The sequence below is a fragment of the Lagopus leucura genome, unplaced genomic scaffold (assembly GCF_019238085.1).
Source record: "Lagopus leucura isolate 7727_CA_CO unplaced genomic scaffold, USGS_WTPT01 Super-Scaffold_100001, whole genome shotgun sequence".
NCBI classification, from domain to species: Eukaryota; Metazoa; Chordata; class Aves; order Galliformes; family Phasianidae; genus Lagopus; species Lagopus leucura.
Window position 1 is genome coordinate 101,846,121 of NW_024962262.1, and position 27,519 is coordinate 101,873,639.

General features: G+C 40.5%; 1 protein-coding gene across 1 annotated transcript in view; it reads right to left on the bottom strand.

Moving 5' to 3' along the window:
* Window positions 1-27,519, bottom strand: part of CASR (calcium sensing receptor) — a 71,245-nt gene that overhangs the window by 11,127 nt on the left and 32,599 nt on the right. Inside the window, exons 2-4 of the mRNA XM_042867355.1 lie at window positions 24,411-24,853; window positions 15,129-15,435; window positions 10,974-11,855 (exon numbers count right to left, since the gene is read on the bottom strand). Coding sequence (XP_042723289.1) covers window positions 10,974-11,855; window positions 15,129-15,435; window positions 24,411-24,595 — 1,374 coding nt within the window. The 5' untranslated portion in view covers window positions 24,596-24,853. The remainder of the gene's footprint in view (window positions 1-10,973; window positions 11,856-15,128; window positions 15,436-24,410; window positions 24,854-27,519) is intronic.

A 27,519-nucleotide genomic window follows, 5' to 3' on the forward strand; every position in this document is an offset into this window, starting at 1 on the left:
GAAATTCAAATTAACTGTAACCACTCTAGACACAAACCCATTCATTACTTTAGGCACCCAATATATTATGCAGTTGAGAAGGCAAACAAAATATTATGATGGAATGAGAAAGAAAATGATACGGAGAATATGGTGCCAGTATATACATTAATAGTACAGTTTTCCTTGGAAAATGCATTTAGTTCCAGTAACTTGATCATAAGAGAAGAATAAAATTAAAAGAAGATCAAAGGCATCCAGAAATAGTGATGATAACTCTTAGACAGCCAGTCTGACTTCCATTCAAAGAAAAGAGAAAAACTGCAGGATTATTTAAGTCAAGGGAGGAGGCAGAGGAAGATTATGACAAACACAGTGATTTGTAGGAAGGAGGTGATTTACATTCATACAGAAGCAGAGACCACTTCAGAAACAACTGAGTTTATTCAGGGACCGAGACAAGTATAGGATATCTGGCTGTCATAAAAGGAAGCGGTCCAGAGAAGTTACAGACGTCCTCTCTCTTCTCCCTGCAAGTATTAAAGGCCAGGTTGGATGGGGCTTTGGGCAACCTGGACTAGTGGGAGGTGTCCCTGACAGGAACAGGAGCAAGGATTTGGAACTAGATGATCTTTATGATCCCTTCCAACCCAAACTACTGTGTGATTCTGTGATTCAGTGCTCCAAAAAGATGTTTGTGCTGTGTCACAGAGGTTTCCAAAGGAATAAAGAGATGGCCCAACAGTACTTGGCACTGTGTATCTTTTTTTCCAGACTGATACAACTGTCAGTTAGAAGGGCATGGAACATAGTAAAAGTGGGACTGGGATATTTTGTTTCCTCAAAAGTCCTCAAAGACTAATGCTGGAAGTCGGCAGAACTGCTGTACAGCCTGTTGATCTCCATTCTGCATTTGCGATCTTTCTTCTCCTTTCTGTGTACACTTGTCCTTAGAATACTGGTCCTGAACTAATGCAAAGCTGATACTGAACAGCACATCATTTAAGCATGCTTGATAAAAGACGGAAAATACGGCAGAAAAGCTTTCATTTGCCTTAATTGGATGCACATAAGATGAAGGCTGCTCTGAAAGTAATGCCTCCTATTTCATTATGTTGGCTCATGACATCAGACACCAATGTCAGTGGTATGAATGTTCCCACCAATATGCCGTTACATTTTGCTGCCATGTGACAGGTGGCAGCAGAGAGGTAGTCTGACAAACTGGTGTCTGACATGGAAGCATGTATGAAGCAAAGGTGCGTCACTGAATTCCTCTGCATGGAAAAAATGGCACCGACTGACATTCATCACCACTCACTGAATGCTGATGGAAACTAAACTGTGGATGTGAGCACACTGAGGCAGTGGGTGGTTCGTTTCACCAGTGCAGATTTTTATGAGCATGGCATGCAGACTTCTTTTCATTGCTGGTAAAAATGTATAGTTAATGGTGATGACTATGTAGAAAAACAGTGTTTTGTACCTGAGTATGTGCTCTATCACTGTTATTGTGCTCTTTGTATCTGTTGTAGTTTTCCTGGAAATAAACAGGAGCAATCTACGTATAAGAGAAAATAAATAGAGTGGCAACATCCTCTGCATTACATCTCAATTATAGAATTTTATGAAACCAAAGATTTACTAGGAAAACTGAATGTGAAATCCAGTCAGTTGAAATTCAGTGCAATGTATTTTTTAAGTCAAGCTTAGAAGCGTGACCTTCAAGTCACAGTTCCATTTTTAATTTCAATTACTTTTATTTTAATGGAGAAAAGGAGGAACACTTCATTCTGAGTTTTTACAAATGTTTGGTTGGAAAATGTTCCAACTAATGAGTTTGACTAAATCTAGGGGAGATGGCAGGTGACTGCCATCACTGTTTCAAAAGAACCTTAAGTTACTTTTAAATTAAGAAAGTTGTTTGTTTGTTTTTTCCAGTGTTTTTCCCTCTTTCTATTTTAAATTAAAATCCAACTGTATGATGAAATTCCAAGACATTTGTATAGCACAAAGCATGATATTATACTGTTAGTTCCTTAGAGTCTGCAAAAGTCCTTCTGCAAAGTAACTTCAGCAGCTGAAGCATCTGGAATAGCCTTGGTCTCAGTTCAGTGCCATCCCAAGGAGACTTCAACTGATCCACCAACTAAGGAATGGCTGTAAGATCTAAAAATACACCTGGAAGGCTGTGAAAGTGTATTTTTCTGGAGAAAAATGCCTTAAATGATAGCATCTCTCCCCTCTTTAAAAATACTGTGAGCATTCACGCAGTTTCTACTAATTAGGGCAAAAACCACAGTAGTGAGGTGGAAAATGACGTATATGGAGAATTCCTAGACCTGGAGTGCAATACTACACAAAACAAAGTTGTTTTCTGACTGGTCATCTGACCTGGTGATACACAAGCGTAGGCCACAGATGACAGATTCCTGTACCCAAGAGGACAGAGAAAATTCAATGAAAAGCTATAGGAAAGGACTGAATGATAGTATGCGATCTGCATGCATGATAAACCCACTATGAGTTCAGAGATTTTGGCTGTGTACAATAAAGTAAAAACTCAGTAAGGGATAATGATATGTCACTGTCATCATCATACAAATAAGGTGTGCTGTAAAGGGCATTACTCCAACACAGATCAAACAAAGCTGCAAAACACAAACATTATGTTAATGGAAAACAGAAAGAAAACCAAATCCTGGCAAGCAAGGAGGAAAAGATCATCAGGGAATGTACTAAGATATTTTTTGAATGTATTAAAATAAGATGGTGTCATGAATGCCAGACCCCTTATGATATAAGGCTGAAAAAGACAAATAAAGAGGATGGTGAAGGAGCAGGAAAGCTGAATGATTTACAAAAGTATGTACTTATCCCAGTGGCACTCACTTTGAAGCAACAATGCATCATTAACGGAGGTGGAAGGTCTTTAAGAAGGGACTGGAGAACAGCCTGAGCAATTTCAATCAGATCTAAAAGACTAGCAGAACCAGGAAGTTCTTCACACTATTCACCAGAAAAAAAGAGCACCAACAGAGCTCCTTACACATAAAAATGCCATGGGACTGGAATGTCAATAAAACAAGTCAATATGCTACTCAGTATTATCCTACAGTGATCACAACCCATCCTTCTGGTACAGGTACAAGTGTAGTGCATGGCTGGCAGCGTGTCTGAAGTTTCCCTGTGTCAGCCCTTGCAGGGCTCCAGAGTCAGCCTCTGATGGACTGCAACAGCTACCGAGAGAAGGAACAGACTCCAAGGCAGAGGGATGTTCTCTGTAGCCAGAATGCTTAACCTGACATCAATTCTGAGGAAAAAAATGGCAAAAGAAGTGTTTTGGGTTGAGGATCAATGTTTACAAAGTTATAGATGAACACACAAATTCTGTCAGTCAGTAATGTTTTGAGAAATAAAGATCTTGTTAAACACAAGTGTAGTTGCAAACACATCCCTTCAGAAGTGGAGAAACTAGGCTTTACATTTAATGAAAAGCACACTCTCATGGATGAAGAATTATCAACAGCTTTCGAAAAGCAAATAACCACAGAGACAAACCATCAGATCATGGACAAGTCCTCAAGCTTCAGTTAGTAACTCAGTATAATCCAATATGTCCATCAGCAAAAGTGCTGCTGGGAGAATTTACAGAAAATGCATGGATTAACATAACAGTAAATTACAAGAAAGAAGCAGCATTCCCCTCCTCCCTTTCCCCCCCCCCCCAAACCACACACACTCAGCTTCTCTGCTTGCTCTTTCACACCTGGGTTTAATACAGAGAAATTCAGATTTATGTATCTAGGCATATGAAATTCCAGCCACAGGCACAGAAAGGGTGCCGCATCCAGTACAGTATTACTGGCAGCTTGTTGCGACCTTTCATCTCTTGGCAAGGAAGACTTCCTTGGCAAGGAAGAATTTATGCATGTGTAAATGAGGAACTAATAAGTGTCTGTAAATGTGGGATCGTTTTTTTCAGTGTTCGAGCTGTTCGAGCAATAATGAATATCTGCCAGAAAGGATGAGTAACTAGGCAAGATACAGAAATAAATCAGAAAACACATATTAGGATTAAAATCAACTCTTTAAATTATTAAGATGAGATTGATGAGCAATGTGACAAAAATGATGAGCAATTCACGTGGACTTTTAAATCTAACAGAACAAGGCCAAGTGAGGACCAACGGAACCAAAGACCAGTTAAATTCAAACTAGAAACAAGACATGATCTATGATAGAAGCTGTGACATACCAGGGGCCATACTAATAAAGAAAAAGCTCTGCTACTCAGCATGACTACTGGGGAAAATAAATCATGTTAAACACAAGTGTGACCAGCAAACAGCCTAGGCTTCCTATCTGACACAAAGCATACCTTGGATGGATCAAGATGACTCTTCTGAATGTAGTACAGATGTATGCGGTTTATGATGTAAAGGATTATAAACTACATGATCATTTAGAAGGTGGCTCTAAATGGCTCCTATTAAGTTTCTGTGTAGAGAGTCAGTCTCTGGACGGAAAAAGAAGCAATGAAAGTACAGTGAGAGCTAATTGTCAGTAATATTTGATGGTATTTTGGGGTGTACTTTGTATGCTGCTGCCTTTACCTCCAGCCACTTTGTACTGTAAATTCCTTATTTCTTGAAACTATAGGATAAATTACTTCATTGCTTGGGTAAACCACCTGTGTAGGTTGACTATGAATAGATAATACATGCTTGCTATCATTTGTTTCACCAGATCAGTAATCATTCCTCACACTTATTTCTAATACTGAGCTTATTTCTAATTGATTCAAGAACTGCTATCTATAAAATATGAGTCTTAAAGTCTCCAATAGTCATGTTAAGTTGATCAAACTCATGCAGTAACTTCAGGACATCTCTTACAAGCACAGTCCCATCAGCAGTCTGCTAAAGTCCCAGTGGGTTCACTATTACTCTGCTTGGGCACATTCCACTTGGCTACTAGCTTAAGATTGAATTTGCCATTTCATAGAATCACTAAGGCTGGAAAAGACCTCTAAGATCATCTAGTACAACTATTAACCCATAATCATCATGCCCATTAAACCATGTCCCTCAGCACCACGTCAACACAGTTCTTGAACGCCTCCAGGAACAGTGAGTGACTCTACCACCTCCCTTGGCAGCCTGTTCCATATGAATACAAAACTTGGACAACATGGAAATAACTTACCAAGGATTTGATTTTTACAGTTTCTCAATAACCTTTAAGTAATTCATCTTGTGCACATGATTGAAGCTTAGGCAACCTATAGACACTAGTAAAGGTCTATTCTGAGCAATATATTGCTTCTGCTCCAGCAGGAGAATCATTCATTTAATTCTACATGGCAAAAGGGTCCATTATATGCCATTAATGCCATGCTGTCCTTCCTCCAAACCTCAGTCACTGTGTAGAGTGACATCATTCTTTCATAATTCACAGAAGTTCACTTTGGGAATGAAACTGCCTTGCTGATCAGTACAGCATCTGTGAAGATGGCTGACCACATAGTAAGAAAAGAAATAACAACCTATGGTACAATTGTGCCTTTGAAGTTAACTTCAACCCTACCTTGGGATGAATGGAAACCAGCCACGTCAGAGGAATAATCAATAACACAGAATTCAATTTTTGAAAAATCCATCTCATGACTTTTTCAGAATGCCTCACTTTCCGTGTGCTTTTAAGGAGGCTCTCAAGGTGCCCCTTGTCATCAGCTCTATTTGTGAGTAGCATCAGGCAAGGTCAGTGCAAGAAAAAACTCTGCTTTTTTATGTGCTATGTCTTAGTAAGTCATGAATGTAATTAGAGGGCTAATTATAACCTGAAGTTGCTACAGACAGAGGCATTGAATGAGCACCTTAGGGAGCCTTCCTTAAAATTCCCAAGTCCAGGACAGACTGAAATCTGGCCACTTTTTGTGGAAAAGGTGCAAGTGAGCTTTATAAGTATTAGAAATTGCTACTTTACAGACGCAGTTTTTGTTTTAATGCAGCAAAGAAGTGTCTATACTATAGGAGACATTTATGAAAAATTAGTTATGGTTTTTCTTGGACAGGGATATTTTTATTCTTATTTTTATTTTTATTTTTATTTTTATTTTTATTTTTATTTTTATTTTTATTTTTATTTTTATTTTTTTGGCATTCTGAAGAATCTGAGCCTTTACATTAAAACAATAAGTTGTGTATCTGTTGCTTGTAACACTTTTGCTGTTCTACTAGCAACTCTGCCAGGGTTGATAGTTTCCATATGCCTTTTCTACTGATGATTTTATAGTCCTGACTCACTCTTTATTAAAGTTTATTAAGGCTCTCATTTCAGCATCTGAGAATCTAAGAAATACTCCAATTATTGTCTGCCTTGTTGAAGAGACCACAAATGGTTTTCTCAGCTGGTGGTAAGTTGTTTTCTGCAAACGGATGAATAGGAAATCATCTATTTTTGCCCTTGTGGGAAAACAGCTGTTTGCTGTACATTTCTCTGTGTGGCTCAGATCATCTCCCTCTTAGTTTGGTCTCCTACAACAAAGTCAGACTGTTCATAACAGTCACAGAGTGACTGACACTCTGTTCATAACAAATATATCTTCAGTTCATTTTCAATACACATTATATAAGCTTTTCCAACTGCCTGATATTCATCAGCTGCCTCTGCTTTCATAGAAAGTCTTCCCAAATGACCAGATTGCACTCCAGCTTCAGTTAAATACCTGTTCTGATACTGTTTCACACTCTATCCCACCAAGCAGCTGTTTTTAATACATTATTTTAATCACGCAGATAGGTCTATACACTTCAACAGACACAAAATTGATTAGATAAGCCCTTAGGCTCAAAAGCCTGTGCAGATTTATGTTATCTCAGGAAACACTCACTTCTATAAAGCCTTGCAGAATCAATTGACAGCCAGACAGATATACCTAAATGCAAAGTTGGAGAAGGCACCAATCCATTTTTATCTCTTCAAAATGGGTATCAACAGCACAGAGCAAGGAACTGCTGGCTGGGAGGTGCACATCCCTGTAATAAAAGACTTTAGCTGTTGCTAAGTTAAGCCAATTTGTATTGGACTTTTTTTTCCTTACATGGAAAAGCACATGGCAATTTTTCACCAAGTCTGAGGACAATTGGATTTCTAGGTGGAGAATAATTTACATAAGTGAATGCTTAATCAATTGGACAGCACAATTTTCAGCATGTGCAGGATGCTTTGCCTTGGTGACTAGAAGAGCCATCTCATTTTTCACCCATGAACTTGATAAAGTTCACAGCCTCCAGTGTAACTACAACTTGAAAACCCCCTGAGGGTCCATGTGAGGACTCCATGACCCTGTGACTGTGCACTGTTTGCCTTCTCAAGAACCTGTCTTTTCCACTGAACTGCGGTGCTATTACTGTGAAGCAGGAGGGAGGCCCATCAGCTATTTGTTCACAGATGTAGGCTTCTCTATCAAAGAAGATGTAAAGAGAAGTAGTACTGTAACAGTAGACTGCTTGAGCTGTAACAGAGATGGAACAAAGAGATAGGGAAGAAAAGGCTTTGGTTCAGGAGGCTTGAGCCCATGTCCCCAGCTGTTGCCATACTGTTCCACTCCTCTTCTGTAGCTTATGGAAGAGTCTGATTTTGGAGGAAGACAACTCTCTGAACCATAGAAACAAACAGAACTAGCTCTACTCAACCGACTCTCCTAAAAAAATTCACAGCTCACCAGTGAACGAGAATCCAGACCTACTAATGGGAGGTAGAGCAGTCCTTATATGAGATTTATATCTGTTGTTGTAAATGCAATAAAGCACTTTAATACTTAGTGTTTTGTGCAAAATTTTGCCTTTTCTAAAAGTGACAGAAATTGCTTAGGCATTTTGTTCTGGATTGCCCTGCACCAGTTTGTTACGAAACAAAATGCTGTAAAAATAAGGAATTAAGTTCATCTTGTTGAATATCATTCAACCGCAAACAGAATACATAGAGAATACAATCTGTTCTTTACCGACATCTTGCACAGTTCAGTGTGCACATTCTGTCTTACACTAGGATGGATTCTTAAAATGTTACAGATGCAGGCATATACATTGCTCAGAATAACAGTATCTTAGACATAGTAGTAAAGTCTACAGTTTTATACAGAGTATAGAAGTGCCAGTTTTCCCATTTTCACTAAAGGACTCTAAATCCAGCTGGCATTACTGTGCTTTTATTGCTACATACACTGTAGACGAGACTGAAGTAAACATCTTGCTAATGCACACAGGCTATTCTGTCTTGTATACACAGACACCAAGAACACTCACACACATGACATTTCATCTTGGAAGACACAAAACCCCACAGTCACTGTGGTGAAAAATATATAGAGCTTTCTGAAACTATAGATGGTGAATCTGTAATAGGGGAATTGCACCCAGTCTAGCTGGCCGACAGAAACTGCTAGGCTTCATGTTATCGAGTTCAAGGGAATAGATCACTGAGGTAATAAGCATTATTTCTATATAAAAACCCACACAAACACCCTCCATCAAGTATATAAAACAGTTCCTCCAAAAGGTTTGTATTCTGAGTACAAAATGTTAGCAGTTATCAGAATAAATAATAAATCCTATGAGTTAATGGGATAACAGCACTGAAAATAAACAAATTTGAACGCTACACAATTAAATTGCGGAACACACTATTCATCCTTGCCAGCCACTGATTCACTAGCAAATACAACCATGGGAAGGAGTTCAGAGGCTAATGGAGCCATGAGTTCACAGGGATCACCTTATCTGCCACACACACCACCTGGTTGTGGATTTCATATGCTGCTGCCTCTAGTCTCTGGTATAGAGGCTTCCCAACACTTTCCTCGCTCCCTCAGATGGCTTTCCATTCAGAGACTCTTGAACTGATTGCGAGGAAAGGGATCAGCAGGCACTGAACACCTGCAGAACTGCCGTGAATTAGGTTATTTCTGCAGCAAGGTTTTCTTCAGTCTTACACAGCAGTTGTTAAGAACTGCTCCCCGCAGATGCTGCAGGATGCACGTCCAGGAGGTGAACTCATTACCCTCCCACGACGGAGGAAAGCTTCCCAAGGGTAATGAGCCGCAACACCTGATGTGAAGTAGGTGCGCACACAGGCTTGGCATTTACCTGCTATTCTTGTGTTTGATGTGGAAATGAAATGAAAAAATGCACAAATATCAAACATGCTTGATAGTCAACACCACACAAAAGTGGACATTTTAAATACTCTGCTCCTTTTATAGGACCTGCTGTTCCTACCCAGTCCTATTCTCTTGGTGCTGATCCTCCTTCGAGGCAGAAAGCCTGGATCACACTGTTTACATTTTGATATAGCCATCTGTCAGCACCAGAAAAAGGAAATAAAAACAAAAAAACACCCCCCCCCCCAAAAAAAAAAGAAAAAAAAAAAGGAAAAAAAACACAAAAGTAAACTAAAATTTTCTTCCCCATTTTGTAATCCTCAACAAACACGTTACTTTGGTATGGTGTGCACATACTGCTATTTTTAGTTTCCAGAGTGACAAGGCATGAGGGAATGAATATTCATTCTGGAACATTTTTTTTATACAAGTGAAAGCCCAATCTGTGTATGACTTGCTCAGTTCTACTTGTATGCCGCTGAAAAGCAGAACAGCATTCAAAGACAAACATCAGAGCCAGCAATTGCAGAATTACCCTACACCAGGATTGAATCCTGCACTCATCAACTCCAAGTAGTGTGGCTTTGGCAACCTGAACTGGATACCTAGAGATAAAGAGGGCAGGTTTCAAGACAAAACTTTTACTTTGATTTGACTGATGTTTATGTATTACTGACTGTATATTGACTAGATGGAAACTAAACTGCAGTTTATACATATGCAAATTCTGAGCCAAAGTTTGTGGCACGGGTAGCTTCTATTTTGCTCAGACTATCCCAAACAGAGGGAATTACACAAGCAAACAAGGACGTGGTACTCTTGTATTCACCAGTGTTATTATGATTTCAGATGTGTTTGGATCCAAGTTTTATGTGATGACTGGAACAGGGAAAATAAATTTGCTGCATATTTGGCATGTCTTCATTTGTTAGCCTTCATAGAACCACAGAATCATAGAATCACAAGGTTAGAAAGGACCTACAAGATCATCTAGGCCCCCTGTCCTCCCATTACCCTTGCTACCTTAAACCTAATTATGTGATTTGAGAATGCAACGGATATTAAAAATTCATACTGAATTTAACATTGGATAACACAGTCAAACACATCATAGGGTGTAGATTATTCATAAAGGATCAGCAGACAGAATGCCAGAGTATCATATGCGCTACAGAGCAGAACATATCGACTGAACTACTGAATGCACTGTTAGTATCATGTTGTTAGTTCACAAGTACAGCTGCCAAATCAGAGCAGCTCTGTTATTTGTCCAATAACCACTCATTATTTTCCTTAATTATTCAGCCTGCTTTAGTTTGATCCTATACAAGCTGAAAACTTGTGGGAAAAAAATATGGCCTGTATGGAAAATTGCTGTGGGATTGCAAAATCTGTGGAACTTGCCAAAGAAAATGAACTCTACAAACTGTTTTCCTTGTTTATGTGTTCTCTGCAGGCCCACTTGTTTATGTATGGGCTCAATATATGATCAAGTTACCTTGCGTCAGCCTGGCCATGGTAATTGTCTGTGTTTGCACTTTTGGCCTGTAGCAAATATAAGAAATTTTAGCTTAATTTAAACCCCTTCTACTGCAGGCAAACCTAACACAAATTACATTTAATGCAGGGTGGAAGCAAGCACCTAACTTTCCACCAGCTATATGCAAAATTCAGGAACCTGTCTGTGTGTCTAAGACCCAGGACAGTGTCATTCCTCCCCAAATAGCCTGGAGGTGCTACAGGACAGCTTTCTTTTTTTTCCCTTTTTTTTTCTTATTTTTCCTATGAACATATTGCTTAGGCACGCTTTGATACTGAGAGGACTTACCTGCCATGCCTCAACCTTCTTAATGTCTGCACAGGACCCGTTAGTGAAGAGTCCTTTCCCAGGAGTGCAAGTATATATATCCTGCAAAGCGTGAGCAATAGAATATACTGCCAAATATACATTATAGGATATTCGCAAATGCGTGAAGTCCATGTATGGTGTCTCCACACTGGTGATGTTCTCATCACCTGTGCATGGAGGTCGGAAGGCAGCTGTACCATTTCCAGCTCCCAAGCCCTCTTCATGGGCCTTGTGGAAGGAAGCTGAAGCTGGAGAATTTTTGGACTCACTGGGGAGATAGCAGTTAAACGTCTCTTCCCAAAACTCCTTGACAAAACCATTGTTGGCAGACTTCTTGGGATGCACCTTCTGCAGGAACTCACGAAAGCCTGGGATCTGGCCTGCCTTCAGTGCAAACCCAATGGTGCTGCCGATGACACGGAAGAACTCTGGCATGGCTATCAGGGATGAACTGGCCCAGGCTTCACTTGCCAGCCAGATCTTGCCAGTGATGTTTCGCCTGACAATCTCTTTGATGAGGGGTTCTAAGTCTGGTCCACTGGAGAAAACCACAATCACTCGTGCCGTGGAGTTCTGGATGACCTCCACCACCTGCTGAATCTCTTCTTCATCTGAGTACTGGGAGATGAGCTCGCTAAAATCAATGCAGATGTCTCTCTCCTCCGCTTCCTCCCGAAACTTTTCAATCCCTGGCCGGCCGTAGTCATCGTCAGCTGCAATCGTTCCCACCCAGTTCCAGCGGAAGTACTCGATGATGTCTGCCATGGCAGTGGCCTGATGCTCGTCATTGGGGATTGTGCGGAGGAAGGACTTGAACTGGTTCTTGTTGCTCAAGAGACGACTGGATGAGGCATAGCTGACCTGTGAAAGCGCAGAGAACAAGAAAACAGACCATGACGTGAATGGCCTGGGCATAAAATGTGTACATTTACCTAGTATCACTGCCAACCTATGTAACCTTGGATGAGAAGAAGGGAAGGCTGGCACTGCACTGCCAGTCGTGTCCTCTTTGCCTGTGGTACGCATGGGTGTCCTGAAGACACACATACTGGAGCTGCTGCTCAGACCTGAAGGGCTGGAGCAAGTGCCTGCCCTCACAAGGCTGAGGACCAGGAATAGAGACACTGAGACTAGCCTGGGGGAATCGCAAATAGGTGAGCTATGGGTGGCACTTCTGTTTCCATCCTTAAACAGGCTCCACCAGGAACCTGAGCCTGTTACATAAAATCTTGCCAGATGAAGTAAGAGAATCATTACGTGCATCACTGGCCTTGACCATGGGTAGGTTAATTCTATCATTACCATGACTCCTGATTGATGACCAGAATCTGTAAGGAAGCCAGCAGGATTTCACACTCCAAGAGCCACTGTATTTTAACATAAAATGGGATTTCATTTTCTTTTCTAAAGCTATCAGGAAATGTTTTCTTTTTCCTAATCAGAACAAGTGCCATATGCTCTTAAGATATAGTTTGGATTTTCTACAAGTTGGGAAACAATAAAACCTCAAAGGGAATAATTTAAAGATCTGAAGAATTTTTAAATCTCACTTATCTTTCCATTTCGACATTGGTATCTGAACTCTTTAGGATTGCCTTTCACTTTGAAAAATCTTCTATAAACAGTTCATTTTGTACAAAGTGGAAATTTATATAAAACCTTATCTCTTCCTTAAACTCTGGCATTTAGTGTTTCTGCAAGAAAGAAAAGAACGAGATTTGCCAGTGCAGTTTCAAGGGCCACAGGAACAAATCATCCTTTTACAGAGCCGCACTTTCCCCTGGTCATGCTCCTGCCCTTAATTATTCTCCCACAGCCTTCAACCTGAAAATACAACCAAGAAATGTACTCCTGCAGATGCTGTAAGAGACCTAATAGCTGAATTTTTCTCTCTGTATTTTAGTGTACAAGAGCCAGACCTGGACACACCAAAGGAGCTGACCTCAGATGAAGTTACAGTGGCTTCCCCAACCTTTCCAGCACCCATTTGTTTGGGAGCTTCCAGTTTAAGCTTGTCCTAGTATTCACTCTAAACATGGAAAAGCCTATTTTTAACGAGTTCCCTTATTCCTAACTACTAGCAATTTTACAGGGTACACCAAAGTAAGATATTAAGAAGCATTTCAGGTTCTATGTCAGCAAAATGAGTAATAAGCCTTACATTAACTGCAAAATATACTTCCAACTAATACTGAAATGTAGGGTCTATAAAACAAGGATTTGCTAATGGCATTGCTAAAAATGGCAGCGATAATGCATATTTTAATGCTGACCAACAGCTCCCAGTTTAAAAGCCTGCTTTCAGCTGTCAAACTTCAGCCACCTGGTCGAAATTTCATTCCATGCAGAGAACTGAACCTCCTGACCTCTGTATTTCTGTAACCACTAGATAAGGCCACTTCCCTGTAGCACAAACATCATTCCCTGTTCAGAGGAAAGTTCTGAAAACTACAAACATCTTCTATGCTCTGTCCAGCCCACCAATTTTTCTCAACAGCCCTTGCTCACATGGTGATGGGATGTGTAAATTAACAGTATGCTTTAATCTGTCATCACAGAGTGTATTACACACCACCTTACAGTGCTTCTCTGAGCAATATTCAGACAGCAGTTGTTGGTCATGGCTTAAACCATTCTTGTCCTGCTCAGAGACCCAATCACCATTTCTTAAGATTTCTGCAAGGGAATGAAACTGATAACATTAAACAGACAAGATATGCTACTGTTCACCAGGCAAGCAAGAATCCTTCCTTCTTCATTTGTGCTAGAGGTGGGAATTGGAGCCCTGCCTGAAATGAAGAGCTATCCTCTCAGGACAGACTTGAGAGCACAGTGTGACACAATGTTGTCACAAGGCCTCCTGTAATTTATGGCACCTATTTCAGAAGGGGAACTAGAAGTGTTAGGCTACACAAGGCAACACCTTGAAAGTGAGTACTCTACATAAAACGCACTCAGTGCAAATATCTAAAAGCAGCAGATGCAACATTAGGCTATAATATGATTGCCTCATATTCTGCTTAGGGTCTGGGCAGAGTAACACCTTTGCTAAATAAAAGCATAGGGCTACGGATGCTCTTCCCAATCCCAGTAAAGTCAACAGAGTGAAAAGAATGCTTTGGCACAGGACCTGGCATAACTACACCACCACACAGATAACCCAGGAACAAGGTGGGACATATCTACAAACTCTCACAAACCTCATTTTGGAGGTCCTGGGTCAAAAGAAAGTGGGTCACCCTTGAAGAACCCTTTAAAGCACCTTATCAGCAGAGGCAACTGCTTTCCAGGTCACCTACTTGAGTAATCAGAGATAGAATGGCTGGCAAGGAATGAAGTCTGTTCTACGGGAGGTGGACTTGACTGAAGAGTCACCACACTGCAGTAATGTCACAACTAAGCTGTTGTAGCTGGCAGCTGCCAATGACTTGTCTAAATTAGCAGTGTTTGCAGATTGAGCCTCTTAGCCTCTATCCTTCTCTGAATCTAAACCTCAACCTGCCTCCTAGGCTAGGTTGTTGTTAGCTGGACGCTGTCACTGGCCAATTGGTAATCTTTGTGTTAGGGGATTACAGATTTCTAGGAAGTCATATTTCTGCCATAAGAAAAAACACACATTTTATATCCTCTCTCTCTTTGAGGATCCATGTGAAGTGGGAAAGATTAAACAAGAGGCTAAACTCCCCTTGAGCCCTTCTGGTGCACAGCAGAGAGCAGAATGGAGAACCCAGCACAGCCACTGCACGTATCTGTACTGGCCCAAATGCATATCGGACAAGTGTGAGACTGAAGACTTGCATCTTTTACTAATAAAAGAATTCATTTGAAATTGACACAGTAAGTTTGGAGGGAAATAGACTGTTTTCTATCACATAAACCACTGTCCCCTTCAGAAAGCCAGTGATTCTCACAGTTGTATTACCATTTAGCCCTCCAAGTGTGTTCAGTTACTGTATATAGTTAGGGTCTCTGCATTTCCAAACCTTCTTTTGTTTGAAACAGAGTCAGAGCACGTAAGAAGCAGTGCAGCTCTCCATCAGAGTTCCATAATGTAACCTTTTCCAAACGTCAATATCACAGAGCAGAGAAGCAGGGGGTACTTCTGTAACCCAAGCAAGACAAGTGAAGGCATACCTGAGGTATGTAAAAGAGTCCCAGCAGATTGGCCACAGCGGTGGAAACCCCAGAGCCGGTTGCCCCCACGACTGCAATGGTGGAAGGGATATGTTCTGAGCAGTTGCAGAATTCATCCAGGTTCAAGGAGTCTATCTTGTTCTGGGCCACAAAACTCAGAGTGGCCTCAAGGGCTTTAGAGACTGTATTGCAAGTGTCAAATATCCTGTATCCCAAGGTCATATTGGGAAGGAGATTTGGGCTATTATTTATTTCTTCTATGGCAAAGATCATAGCCTGGAGCCAGCGGAAGCCTCGGAAATTATACCTAGGTGAGTGAAACAAATAAAAATAAAATGGAGTGAGAAGGAGGGAAACAAAGGTGAGGAGACCAAGGCTGAGACAAAAGTGACTGAAGGATTCCAGATGAAAAGACAAAAGCAGCTTATGCTATCTACCTCAGTCTTGCATCCTTCTGAATCTACAAACTTCTGCTTTTATCTCCAGTGGTTACAAAACAAGTATGCATATGCTAGAGGTTTTGTTCTGCTTTTCAACTTATGTTGTGGTTTGATCTGGCAGCAGCTCAGCACCACACAGCCTTTTGCTTGCAGTGAGATGGGGGATAGAATCGGAAAGAAGTAGAACTTGTAGGATGAGATAAAAACTGTTTACTAAGGCAGCAAATGCAGAAATAACATTAATGACAATTTTACATAAATATATATGTATTTACAAAAGAAGTGATGCATGACATAATTGGTGACTTGCTGACTGATGCCTACACCACTTCCAAGCAGTGGCTGCTCCAAATCCCCAGTCAACTTCCCTCAGTTTTCAAGTTTTTTTCACATGATGTCACATAGTATGGAATATCCTGTTGGCCATTTGGTGTCAACTGTCCTTGTTCTACTCCCTCCCAGCTCCTCGTGTCCTTACTGACAGGACAGTATGAGAAGCTGAGAAACTGAAACACTCTTGGCTCTGTGTGGCACTGCTCAGCACCAATTAAACCATTAGTGTGTTATCAACATTGCTTTTCTCCTAAAGTCAAAACACAGCATAATACCAGATGCTATGAAGAAATTCAGCTCTGTCCCTATTGAAACCAAAATAACTCATCATTCTGGGAGCTCAATTCAGGAGTTATGAGGAAGAGACAAACTTTTCTAAGTCCCCTAAAATCTGAGAAAGTTAAAAGAGAGAATGCTTGGAGGTCTGGTTCTTCTTCATGGGATACTTCTCCATGAGTCTCCTAATTCCTGAGTAAATGCTCTAACATAAAGCTTCTCTTATCAGATTGCCTTCCAGGCTCCTCTGACATGTTTCTGAATACAGATGGCAGTGTCTGCTAAGCATGAACATGATGCCTTCGGGAACTTGGGCTCAAGGATGCCTTGTGTGCCAGCTTCTGATGGCTTTAGGCAGGCAGTGTGGGATGAGACAGAGCACTGGCATGCTGCTGGATGCCTGGTAGCTCTACTCTGGAAAATTTGTTCATCTGTAACAACAGGTCTCGTATCACATGCTTTACAGTGAGAGAGAACACTGTTAACCTGCTTTTACCTGAGAATTGAGATATGCTACAAGCATGAATTCTAACATAACTTCTTATCTGCTTGTTATGTATTTCACTGTTTTCACTGCACGATTAATACTTGGTTTTCTCATATGCCTGCTTTAGCCACAAGATAAGATGTCACCACCAGAGCTGTCCTGTGAAACTGAAACACTGTTTTTTGAAGCATTTTCTGTTCCCCAAAGTGGAGAAGCTGTCTTTTCTGACTGTCTCTGAGCTGTGCAAGGAGAAAAGCCACAGCTAGGGTGTGGAGGCAAGAGTGTGTGCCATGACCTGGGTTATGCGCAGAGCATCATATGAGACAGAAACTGATGCTGAGTAACTAATAACCCAAAACAGAGAGAAGCTTCTTCAAGGAAAGCAGCAGGAAAAAAAAAGTAGCTTTGACATGTGTTCTTCTCAAATTTTACTTACCAAAAAAAGCAACCGGATGTGTGTCTTTGAAGCTGTTACGTTTTCAGACAACTCATCTGGTTTGGCTAAATTGACATAGAACTGGCACCTGCCCTTCCTTGTAATGTACTACAGGTCAGACTGCAGCTGTTCTATGGTTTGGTTTTGAGTTGTGCTTGGAAACTGGAAGGTGTTAAAGCTGTTATGCTTGAGATTCATTGGAAGAACTGATGGGACCCAGAACTGGCAGAGCCTGGGGAAACAGCCCCAGAATCGATTCTATATAAAATGCTAGATTTTAGAATTCAGATAAGTGCTATTTCAAAATGCTTTGAGATATCCATACCAAAGCAAAGGCTTCAAAAGATGAGCTCCACGAAATCATGGCCTTTTGATCTCCAAGATACATGACCTGAACACTTTTTAATTACTGGATAAAATGAGTTGATTCCAAAATGTGTTTCCTACATCTGGTTTCTTCAAAACTGAATTAACGTAGCCACATTACTTCCATTAGAAGAGTTCTGTCTGATTCATCTGGAATCAGAAATTCTAAATATATCACATTTAAGGTTTATTTTTAGGTCATTTATCTAACTTCATTTCACCAGAGATCTTTGGCTAGCTTCCAAAAAAAGTTCTGCTCTGAGGCTGTACCTTGAAGAACAGATAGCATGGTTTCAGTACAAATACCTTGAGCAATATCAAGTCAGAAAGGCTGAGATCAATAAAAACTCTTAGTTATAATTTATGACCAAAGACACATCTGGCTTTTTAAAGAACATCATTGGAGAATGGACACCTATCAGAACAGGAATGTTCTAAAAGAACATTTAGAAGTAATTTGGTCATTTGGATTACTACTTTTTTTGCTCTATTTCCAAACCATTAGGGAGTGAAAGGCAATGGGAGAGATCTGAAATAAAAAGGGCAAGTCTCATAGTGAATAAGGCAGTGAATGCTCTGTACACGAAAAAATATGACAGGCACCCCAAGCTGCCTCACATGGACAGTAATGCCCCCTGGGAAGATCAGAATGGCAGCAAGGAGGAGTTTTATGACATTTCCTTTTAGAAGGCTACTTTTTTTTTTTTTTTTTTCACAGATATTTTTAATAAAATGAAAATAGGGTTTGAAGCGAGGAACTGTGAGGGCTGCTCCAAAAATAATGCCTCAAATTTTATTAGGTTGGCCCATAATGTCAGAGGCGGATGTTGGTGATATGACAGTAGAAGCTGAACCTTCTCAACAATATTCTGTTACATGTTGTTGCCATGTGACAGGTGGCAGCATAGGGGCAGTCTGACAAATGGTATCTCACACAGAAGTGCAGATGAAGCAAAGGTGTGTCAATGAATTCCTCTGCGTGGAAAAAGTGGCACCCCTGACATTCATCAACACTTGCTGGACATTTGTGGAAACCAAATAGTGGATGTGAACGTAGTGAGCTGGTGGTTGCCTTTTAGCAGTGGAGACAGTGGGTCACCTCTACTGGTGTAGATTTTTATGAGTGCGTCATGTAGGCTCTTGTCCACCACTGGCAAGAATGCGTAGCTAAAGGTGGTGACCAAGCTGAAAAATAGCATTTTGTAGCTGAGAATTTGCTCTATCAAATAGTGTTATTGTGTTCTTTGTATATGCTGTAGTTTTCATGGAAATAAATTGGTAGCATTACTTTCAGACTGACCTACATATATATTCATGCTCCCAGTGTAAATCAGGAAAAAACAAAAAGCGTTTTATGTACTTAAAGAGAAGATTGCTGAGAAGTTGGGAAGTACAATTGTGAGAATTTTCACACATTCCTGTGCTTATAAGCTTAAATTAAGAAAATTCACTTTAAATTACTGATGTGAGGTATGATACAGAAGTTCAATTCAGTATTCTGCCCATTTGATAGCAAGACTTGGTTTAAATTATTAAAATGCAGGAATATTTCTGGTGGAATCCTCAAAAGCAGTAAGAACTGGACTTCCTTCCACTTGATTTCAAAGAATGCATTTATTATTTAATTCTAGAGATACAGAGTGAGTACAGATGAGTGTCATTTTAAAATGTTTTGAGGTATGTTTTTATAATCAAGGTCAAGATTTCTATAGATAAACTTCATGAAATGGTGAGCTCACACTTTCTGAAGTATATGACCTGAGATCTATCAATTCCTGCTTTTATTTTCCTTTCTGACAGAATGTTCCTGATGAACATTTATAGCACTAGGTCTGTATTGTAGCTGCCTGAGGTGGGATTGGCATCCTTTTGCAGGGGAAAGTTGGGCTGGGAGTGTTGTCTGTGAGCTAAATTCAGAATATTCTTGAAGTGCTTTAATAATTTACTTCAAAGTAGCATGGACAGCAGACCTGTAATTCTCTCCTGTTGAACCTTTGCTGATAACAATAAAGAAGAGTCAAATGGGATGGAGACAAAACAAACCTCTCTGTCTTCTCTAATACTTGATAGACCTTCAGACAAGGTCTGGTTTTGTCGACTGATAGCTTTACAGCAGTAATACATCAGAGCCAACATTGATACAGTCAGATGAATGCAGTGCCACTAAGCTGGTCTAACAGAAGCAAGACTTCATGATTCCTCCAATTTCTGTGAATGGAAATTGTGCAGATAAATTCTTTCCTATTGTATCATAAGACCCCAAGAAACGGTGTTAGATAAGTTGCTTCTGGCTTCGTGTGTACATGAGTGATAGGTAAAAGCAGCTTTGAACCTTGCAGCAGGTTACCGAGATCCAGCTGACCTCCTGTGCTGTACTTCCAGTGGTACTAATGTGACCTGTCACTGCCATGGTCTGTCAGCCATTCAGAAATTTGGCTGGTAATTTGCATGAAGAAATTGCAACATCCGAAGGATTTACTAACAGAATCAGACTTCAAGTTGTTCCCTAAGATTCCCCATCTATAAGATGCAGCCAAAGCCACCAAATGCACAGGGACTGTCATAAAAAATAAAGGATGACAAACCCTAATGATGGCACAAAATCCTGAAGAGAAAACTGAGATGTCATTTGTTTGTTTATCTGGTTTGGTTAGAACAGCTCATATTTTCTGGATCCAGTGGAGAAACTGAGATCTGTTAGTGTCTGTAAAGGAAAGGAAGCCATGAATTCACAGCTTCGTGTGAATTCATGAGCTTCAATTACCAACACCTGCAAGGCATGAAACTGAAACCAAAAGAATACCATGAAGAGAAAAAGCCACACTAAAACCCTAAATAGCTCCCACTTACTCTCCCATAGCTGACATGTACTTTATTCAAGAATGGTGGCAAAGGCTGCACATGCCTCTCAGCAAATACCAGTACTTCCCTTCCTATAGTGGTTGAACACATGCTAATTTTTTTTTTTCTTCTCTAGATTTCCAGTATATTAATTACATGTTATTGCTGCTACTACCACTGCTATTACTAAAATTTCCAAGGGGAGATCTTCAGTTGTTGGCCAGATTCCTTTAGTCAGGAGGTAAACAGAGCTGCTTACCACCCTTAAAAGTTAGGACTTTGGTTGTGGGAATTGTGCAGAACAAAGGAAAATTTAAAAATGGTGGAAGAGAAAGAGAAAATGGAAATAATTTTGTGTTGGTAGGGAAGATTTGGACAGCAGGATGAGCATACAGTTCTCCAGCAGTATTAGCAAACACATCCACAAGGCAGGCTAGATAGGTACATCCATGTTGCAAACAGTTCAGTACAGGAAGAGGAATCCATGGCTATGGCTGATCTGCGCAATATTACTAACAATAGCACTGCTAACAATAACACTGACGATAATACCACCAGAACTGCTTATCTACCCAAAATCAAGAAAGGAAAGAGGAATCAGGTTATGAACAGGCCTCTGTGGGCACTTATAGGGAATGGGGGTCATGGATTGCTTGTGCTGCACTCAGCCTTTGTCTCCACTGTGCGTATCAGATACGTATCAGCAAATGTTATAAGGAATGTTGCTGTGACAGCACCTAAGGTACACAAAGACAGAAGGTATATTTGTATCAAATGCGGGATATTTGGTTGCTTAAACAATAATGCATGTATGTAATTCTGAAGCACAGGAAACAGAATGTGCTCTCTCCTGTCTGACATTTGGTGTTGCAAAATCATGAGTAAGTTTTCACTTTGGACTCTAGAATGCACTGCTTAAAGTGCAAAGAATTTTTCAGTAGAATCAGCACAAAAATAACAGCACAAAATAACAGATAATTATCATTCCTTTTCCTTTCACTGCTGAGTAATGGAAATGTTTTTTCAAATAATCATGTGCGATGTACGCAGAGTAGGTTTGTATGTTGAGCTAAGGAGATAACATATGAATAGTGTGAAAACTGAGAATGGAGGGAGAACTGTCCCATCTATTTAGAGAGTTCATGCTTGGGAGTATAGGTATGGCACCAAGCACAGCTACGTGTGGAAAGACATGCAAACAAAACAGATCAGGTTGAACAGTTCTCAAAAGAAAGGAAAACCACATTATCTTAGAAGTGTCTCATACTGAACTCCAGAAGACTTGGGCCAAACTGCCTGCAGGGTCTCAGTGGGATCCTCAGACATTTTCTTGGTCTCAAAGCAAGAGTATCACATGGTCTGATGATTTGTTGCTGTTCAAATCTGATCAGGGTCATATTTGCTTGATGTTTGGTGTGTGACATATTTTCTTATGTAATAACGAGATTAAAGCCCATCTAAAAAAGGGATGAACATAAAATGGATTAGCCTCAGCTTTGAAACAATACAGTAGAGCTGGAGAAAGTTCAGAAAAGTGCAAGAAGAGTAGTCAGAGGTATGGAAAAGTTTTCACACTTGCCAGGTATAGGCATGCTTATGTTCCTTTAGCTGATTTGCTGTCCTACAAAAGTTTACAACACTGCAAGACTGGGGAGATTCCACGAGGGGAAGAACCTGCAGCCCATTGTATCTCTCCTAGAAAATATGGATTTGATTTTTCCAGATTAGCCAACTAACCAGAAATGAAGAAAATGAACTGTGGTATGAAAAACTCTAGCTTGTGACTAGGAGAATGTATTGGGTTCTTTGAATCTGCATGCACAATCCTTCCCTAGACTACTACCTAACCACAGAATCATAGAATCATGGTTTGGGCCGAAAGGGACCTCAAAGGTCATCTAGTTTCAGCCCCCTGCTATGGGCAGGGTAGCCAGCCGCTAGATTAGGCTGCCAAGGATCCCATCCAGCCTGGCCTTAAGCACCTCCAGGAATGGGCCATCCACAAAACCAAGTGGGAATTATGGAGTCCAAAACCAAAAACCGTGACCCTTTTGGTCATGGTCCATCTCATGATGTTTCTGTGCAAGTTCAGCCAGAGGGATCTACTGATTTATACACTGGTTGAAGTAAAAAATCCATTCAGAAAAAATATCTGCTCTCAATTTAACAGATACCAATAACAAGAAACTTACCACAGTACATGAACTGTCACCATGGACTAATCATTCCATCATTAAAATCTGATGAGTACTCTCAAAAAGTCAACTATTTCTGAATTAAACCTTTCCTGGAAAAGACATGCAATGAAAGAGCTTCCAGCTATCTGTGACTGAATTATCCCTTTGATCAAATTGCAGCTGCTACTACCTCTGCAGCTGGACTTTTTGCCTTCCATTAACTATTTTTTTTTTCGTGTTATGTTATTAAGTGACAGTTTATCTTGTTCCTTTAAGGAATGTGGAAAAAATGGCATAAATGCCTATTCAGTCATCTCCTCACCTGCTAATTCTTGGTGTAGCAGCAAAAGGAATACAGATTTTACCCACATAAATTTCAGGTGGAGGTTGCCTTTGTCAGATCAAATAGCAATAAGGTGTTCCCATTGAGTCCTCATAACAACTGGCCTAGGTTTTCAGAATATGCCTGCTGTTAGCAGTACAACCCAGCTAATATATCTTTTGGCAACCACAAATTTGCAGTAGTTCTCGGGAAGGATTCTCCTGTGGTGTATTTTAATGGCATTTCCTTGTTAAGATAGTCACTGACACTGACCCAGTGCTGGCAGAAAATATTCAGGCTGCAAATACTGGCATGTCCTCCCTGCCACATGGAGCAGGTAAAGAAGACAATGAGTTGAAATATTCCATCACTTTTCAGCATTCCAGTTTTAAAATGGTGAATCAGGTGAGAAAAGAAAACTGAAACAAGCTACTTTTTACTCCATTAAGAAGACATTCTACCTATATTTAGTTTATGTCTTTTGTGTGCATGAAACTAAGAAGCCACAAGAACCTCTATTTAATTACACTTCTTTCTATCCTCTACCTGTGAGAGAATCTGAGAACGATCTCATAACACAGATGGATACGTTCTGCTCTATATCAAAATAGTGGGTAGTGGGAAACTGCACTGGGGATCTGTAGGCATAGCAGAAATGCTGTCAGTAACTCTTCGTTCCCGTTGCAAAAGAACTGTACTAGGATGAGAGGCCCAAATAATTCCAGATATGCACTTCTTTGCATAAGATTACAGAAGGGGTCCTATAATACTGAAGTGCTCTCCCATGCAAGGGCATGGCAAAATTCAACATCAACTTATTTTGTGTTTTAATTGGAATCTGTTTCTGCCAGTTCCCAATTGTGATGTGTAGTATGTACAGGGTTGAGAAGTTAAATAATCCCCATGTTTTTTTCATAAAAAGGAGCACACCTCAATAACAAGATAAGCAGTTTGTACAGGTATTTCTCCATCCAGTTAATTGCCAAATATCTGGACAAAACCTGATATGCACTGTTTAAAGAGAAGGAGAAATCTTTGGGTGAGAAAAGACTAAGTATGGAGTTCAAATCTGGGAGTTTGCAAACAAAGGTCCTAATGGTACAGATATATGTTCAGTAGAAGTTTTTCCAGTAATCTATTCCACTCTCACTCATCCACTTGTTTGGGCTGAACAGTTGGTGAAGATGAGAGGTAGACTGTAAACAATCTCCAAATTTGACTCCCGAGCTATTCTGCAAGGCATGGCTGTAATAAAATGAACTCAAAGGCACTAGATTTATTTTCTGTCCTTCTGGTAGGCAAACTAATTTTTGGATGCTATTAAAACATCCACTGTGAATGGCCAGATACATCAATGCCTTTAAGTTTTGGCAGCTCTGTGTAATTGCCTTCTTTTGCTGTCTAAATACTACTTGTGACACTCTACTGCACACACTTCCAGTCCTTACAAATTGCTTTTCCTGTTATTTACACCATATCTTCTCAATGCCTTATAGAGCAGCACTCTCTGAGTACTGGATTGCATCTCTACACACTCAGCTTATAGCTTGTCACTTGTAGCACTTCCCCACCAGAACTTTTTATCTTCTCTTTTTGTGGCTTACCTTATGCACTCCACTGATTCGGGTCTTGACTTTAGATCCTGGTCTTTAGCAGCCACTCCAAAATGGATGGGGAACAATCCTCCAAGAATAATGTCTCCCTTCTTCTGTGCCCGTTGGTTTGGCCCATAGGCAGCAGTGTTCCAGGTAAACAGCAAAAGAATCAAACAGCAGCTATATAAAGTCATTGTTCCTCCTTTCACCAAGGGGTTATAGGATGTAAAATTGGAAAAGACGATGTAAGAAAGCAGATGTTGTAATGTCTAAGATTTTCCTTTCCTTAATACAGCCCAGAGAGCATTTGGGACACATGTCTGCAGAGAGACAAGCAACAAGGTGGAAGCCACAGTGCTGGTATTTGTCCCTCTGTTTTCTCCATTGTAAAACAATTCAGTGTTCCTTGTTTCTTCATGACCAAAGCGTTACAGAGAGCCCATCTTCGAGAACTGAAAAATAAAGACACCAATAGTGATTCCATGCACACAGCAGAGCCCCATGCACTCACGGTGGTTCTGCTTTGACAAGCCAACATCTCATTATGCCCTCACAGGCTGTCTCCAGTCAACAACCAAGGACATATCCCAACTTTCAAAGAGTGTCAAGCACTCCGGTGATCACAGACGCACCTCCTCAAATAAGCGGCAGAGGTTTTTGCAGATGTCCTCACTCTACCACACTTGTGAAGTGGATTACAAAATCTGCCCATGATTCTGCATGACTGTGGTGTCTCACTTGGAGACCCTGAAAACTTGTAATCAGACCTCAGTGAGCAGAACACACTGTGGGAGGGTCTTGGATGGGAAAACTGGAAATAATGAAAAATCAAATGCATTAAGAATCAAACCTTTTAAGTAAAGAACTATGGTAAGATTCTGGTACCCATTCATCTCATCTTTTCCATTGGTCAGTCTTTACTTTCTGTTTTGAAGTTATCCTTACTAAAAATGAAACAAAGTCATGAGAAAACTTTTTTATCTAAAGTGAGAATGGATTCCAGGGAAGTACCTGAAATCAAGATACTTCTCCACAATTAACTATGAAAGCTTGAAAGGTTCAGTCATCACACCACTCCAGGCTTAGCTGTGGAGCTTTGAAGTCTGCATCCTGTTGGGATGACAGATATTGCATCCTCTCTGTGCTCAATACATTTTCTCTGCAGTACATCTACAGGCCTGCCAAATTAAGAGCTAACTTAATTATATGAAAATGGTTATGGTTACAAAGGAGGAGAGGGGCACAAAAATTCATAACAAATGTCTCTTCAACCTTTGGGAACAGGTACAAAAGCTATTAGTAAAAATAATGAAGTTTGCCAATTTTGAGACTAAAAGTCAAGCATCTATTGCTAATTCTGAGGATAGCGAATTTCTAGAGCAAGTTATCATGAGTTTTCAAGTACTGAGAATTTTTTATAAGAACAGCTCATACTGCACTGAATATATCTAGACAGATTCGACCTCTGCCTAGGTCAAAAGAAGAGCTACTATAGGAAAACATTAGGATCCTGGGGGTTCTTAATGTTTCCTGTTCATAATAGCAGTAGTAGAAGTAGTAATTAAAAAATAATAATTATTATTATTATGCACTCTGTATGACCACCAAGTATGTGTGAATATTTCATACAGTTCTGTTAAAATGAAGGTTCAGAAGCAGCAGTCAATGGAAAAAAAGAGACAAAACTCACATAATTCTGCTACTGCTGCAGTCAGCTTAGACAGCTGGGTATATGTTGCACTTCCCTACCGTGGGTTTGTTTTAAGCTATGCCTTGCTCCCAGCAAATTTATTGGGAAGGGCTATCAAATCTTTGGCTGAAGTTCAAAATATGTACAGGCAAACAGTTTTCTAACAAGAAATGTGGAGTCACATTAAAAGATCTTGTAGGAACCTAGCATTGCAGGCTTTGGTGGGTTTTGTTTGTTTGCTTGTGCATGGGTATTTCAGCTCCATCCTCAAAATCTGAAACATGGACATGAAATGCCCAGCTGCTGCTGACACTGTCAGACAGAAAACACTTTGCAGCATTCCTCTAGCAAGCAACTGGAGTTACCTCAGACTACTCTAGCCAGGGTATAATATATCCTACTGCTTGTTAGTGTGTTGTTTTAACACCTTGACTTCTGGTGTCTTTTACTGAGAAACCTCTGGCATTCATGTGTGACCCTTTGACAACAGGATGACCAGAGCCAGGACTAGCAGGTGACAAATCAGAGCAAAGAGTCAGGGTCTGGAAAACTATTCCTGAGAATTTCAGTTCTCATTTTTTCCCAGTGGGTGGTGGTTCTTGCTTCTTCATTGCCCAATAGAAAAGGGAAGGAAATGCTTTTTCACTTCTCAGCTAGGAAATGTCATCTTCCTCCCTTCTCTTATGGATTCAAACAATATGTGAAAAGTATGTCAGACATTTTACATGCTGATGTCCTCTCTGCCTGGCTGAGGCTAATGCTGCCAGTTCCTGCAGGACGCATTACTGAAATGCAAACAGTTGTTTTGTTTGTCAGCTGCAGACTCTTTTAATTCTGCTCTGGTTTACAAAGGCCTCCAGCTGTCTGATGCCCCATGTAAATATTTACAATGATCTACAGAATGGGTGTCTGATCTTATGGAAGGAGGAAGACCTGCTCTGGCTGCTGCGGAAGAACGCTTTACACAATGACCTTGGCATACTGCTGATTCTCCTGTCCATACAGACAGGTAGCTGGTGAACACGCAGCAAGCTTGGTGTTGTTTAAGAAAGGACATGAAGGAAAGAGTGGAATAAAAGATATCTGAAGCAATGGACAGTACATAGAGCCTAAATCAATAAGCAAGAGCTCTTGTGGGCAAAGCAAAAAGGAACAAGCTTGAGCTTTGGTCAGAGGTCCCTTTCTGTAGGAAGCATGCAGTACTTAGAAGCCAGATGTTTGAAGCACAGAGTGATAATTTCTGATGGTGGTTACAAAGAGATGAGATGGTATGACTGACCGGGGCATCTCTTCCTCCTCCTCCTTCCCAGGTGGCAAAAGGAGATGGGGGCTATGTGGTCTTAGAGGGGTCATAGCACTTAGCACTCACACAAGGTGGGGTAGAATCAATGACTTCTCACCTGCTGTAGGAAGAGGGTGAGCTTAAGA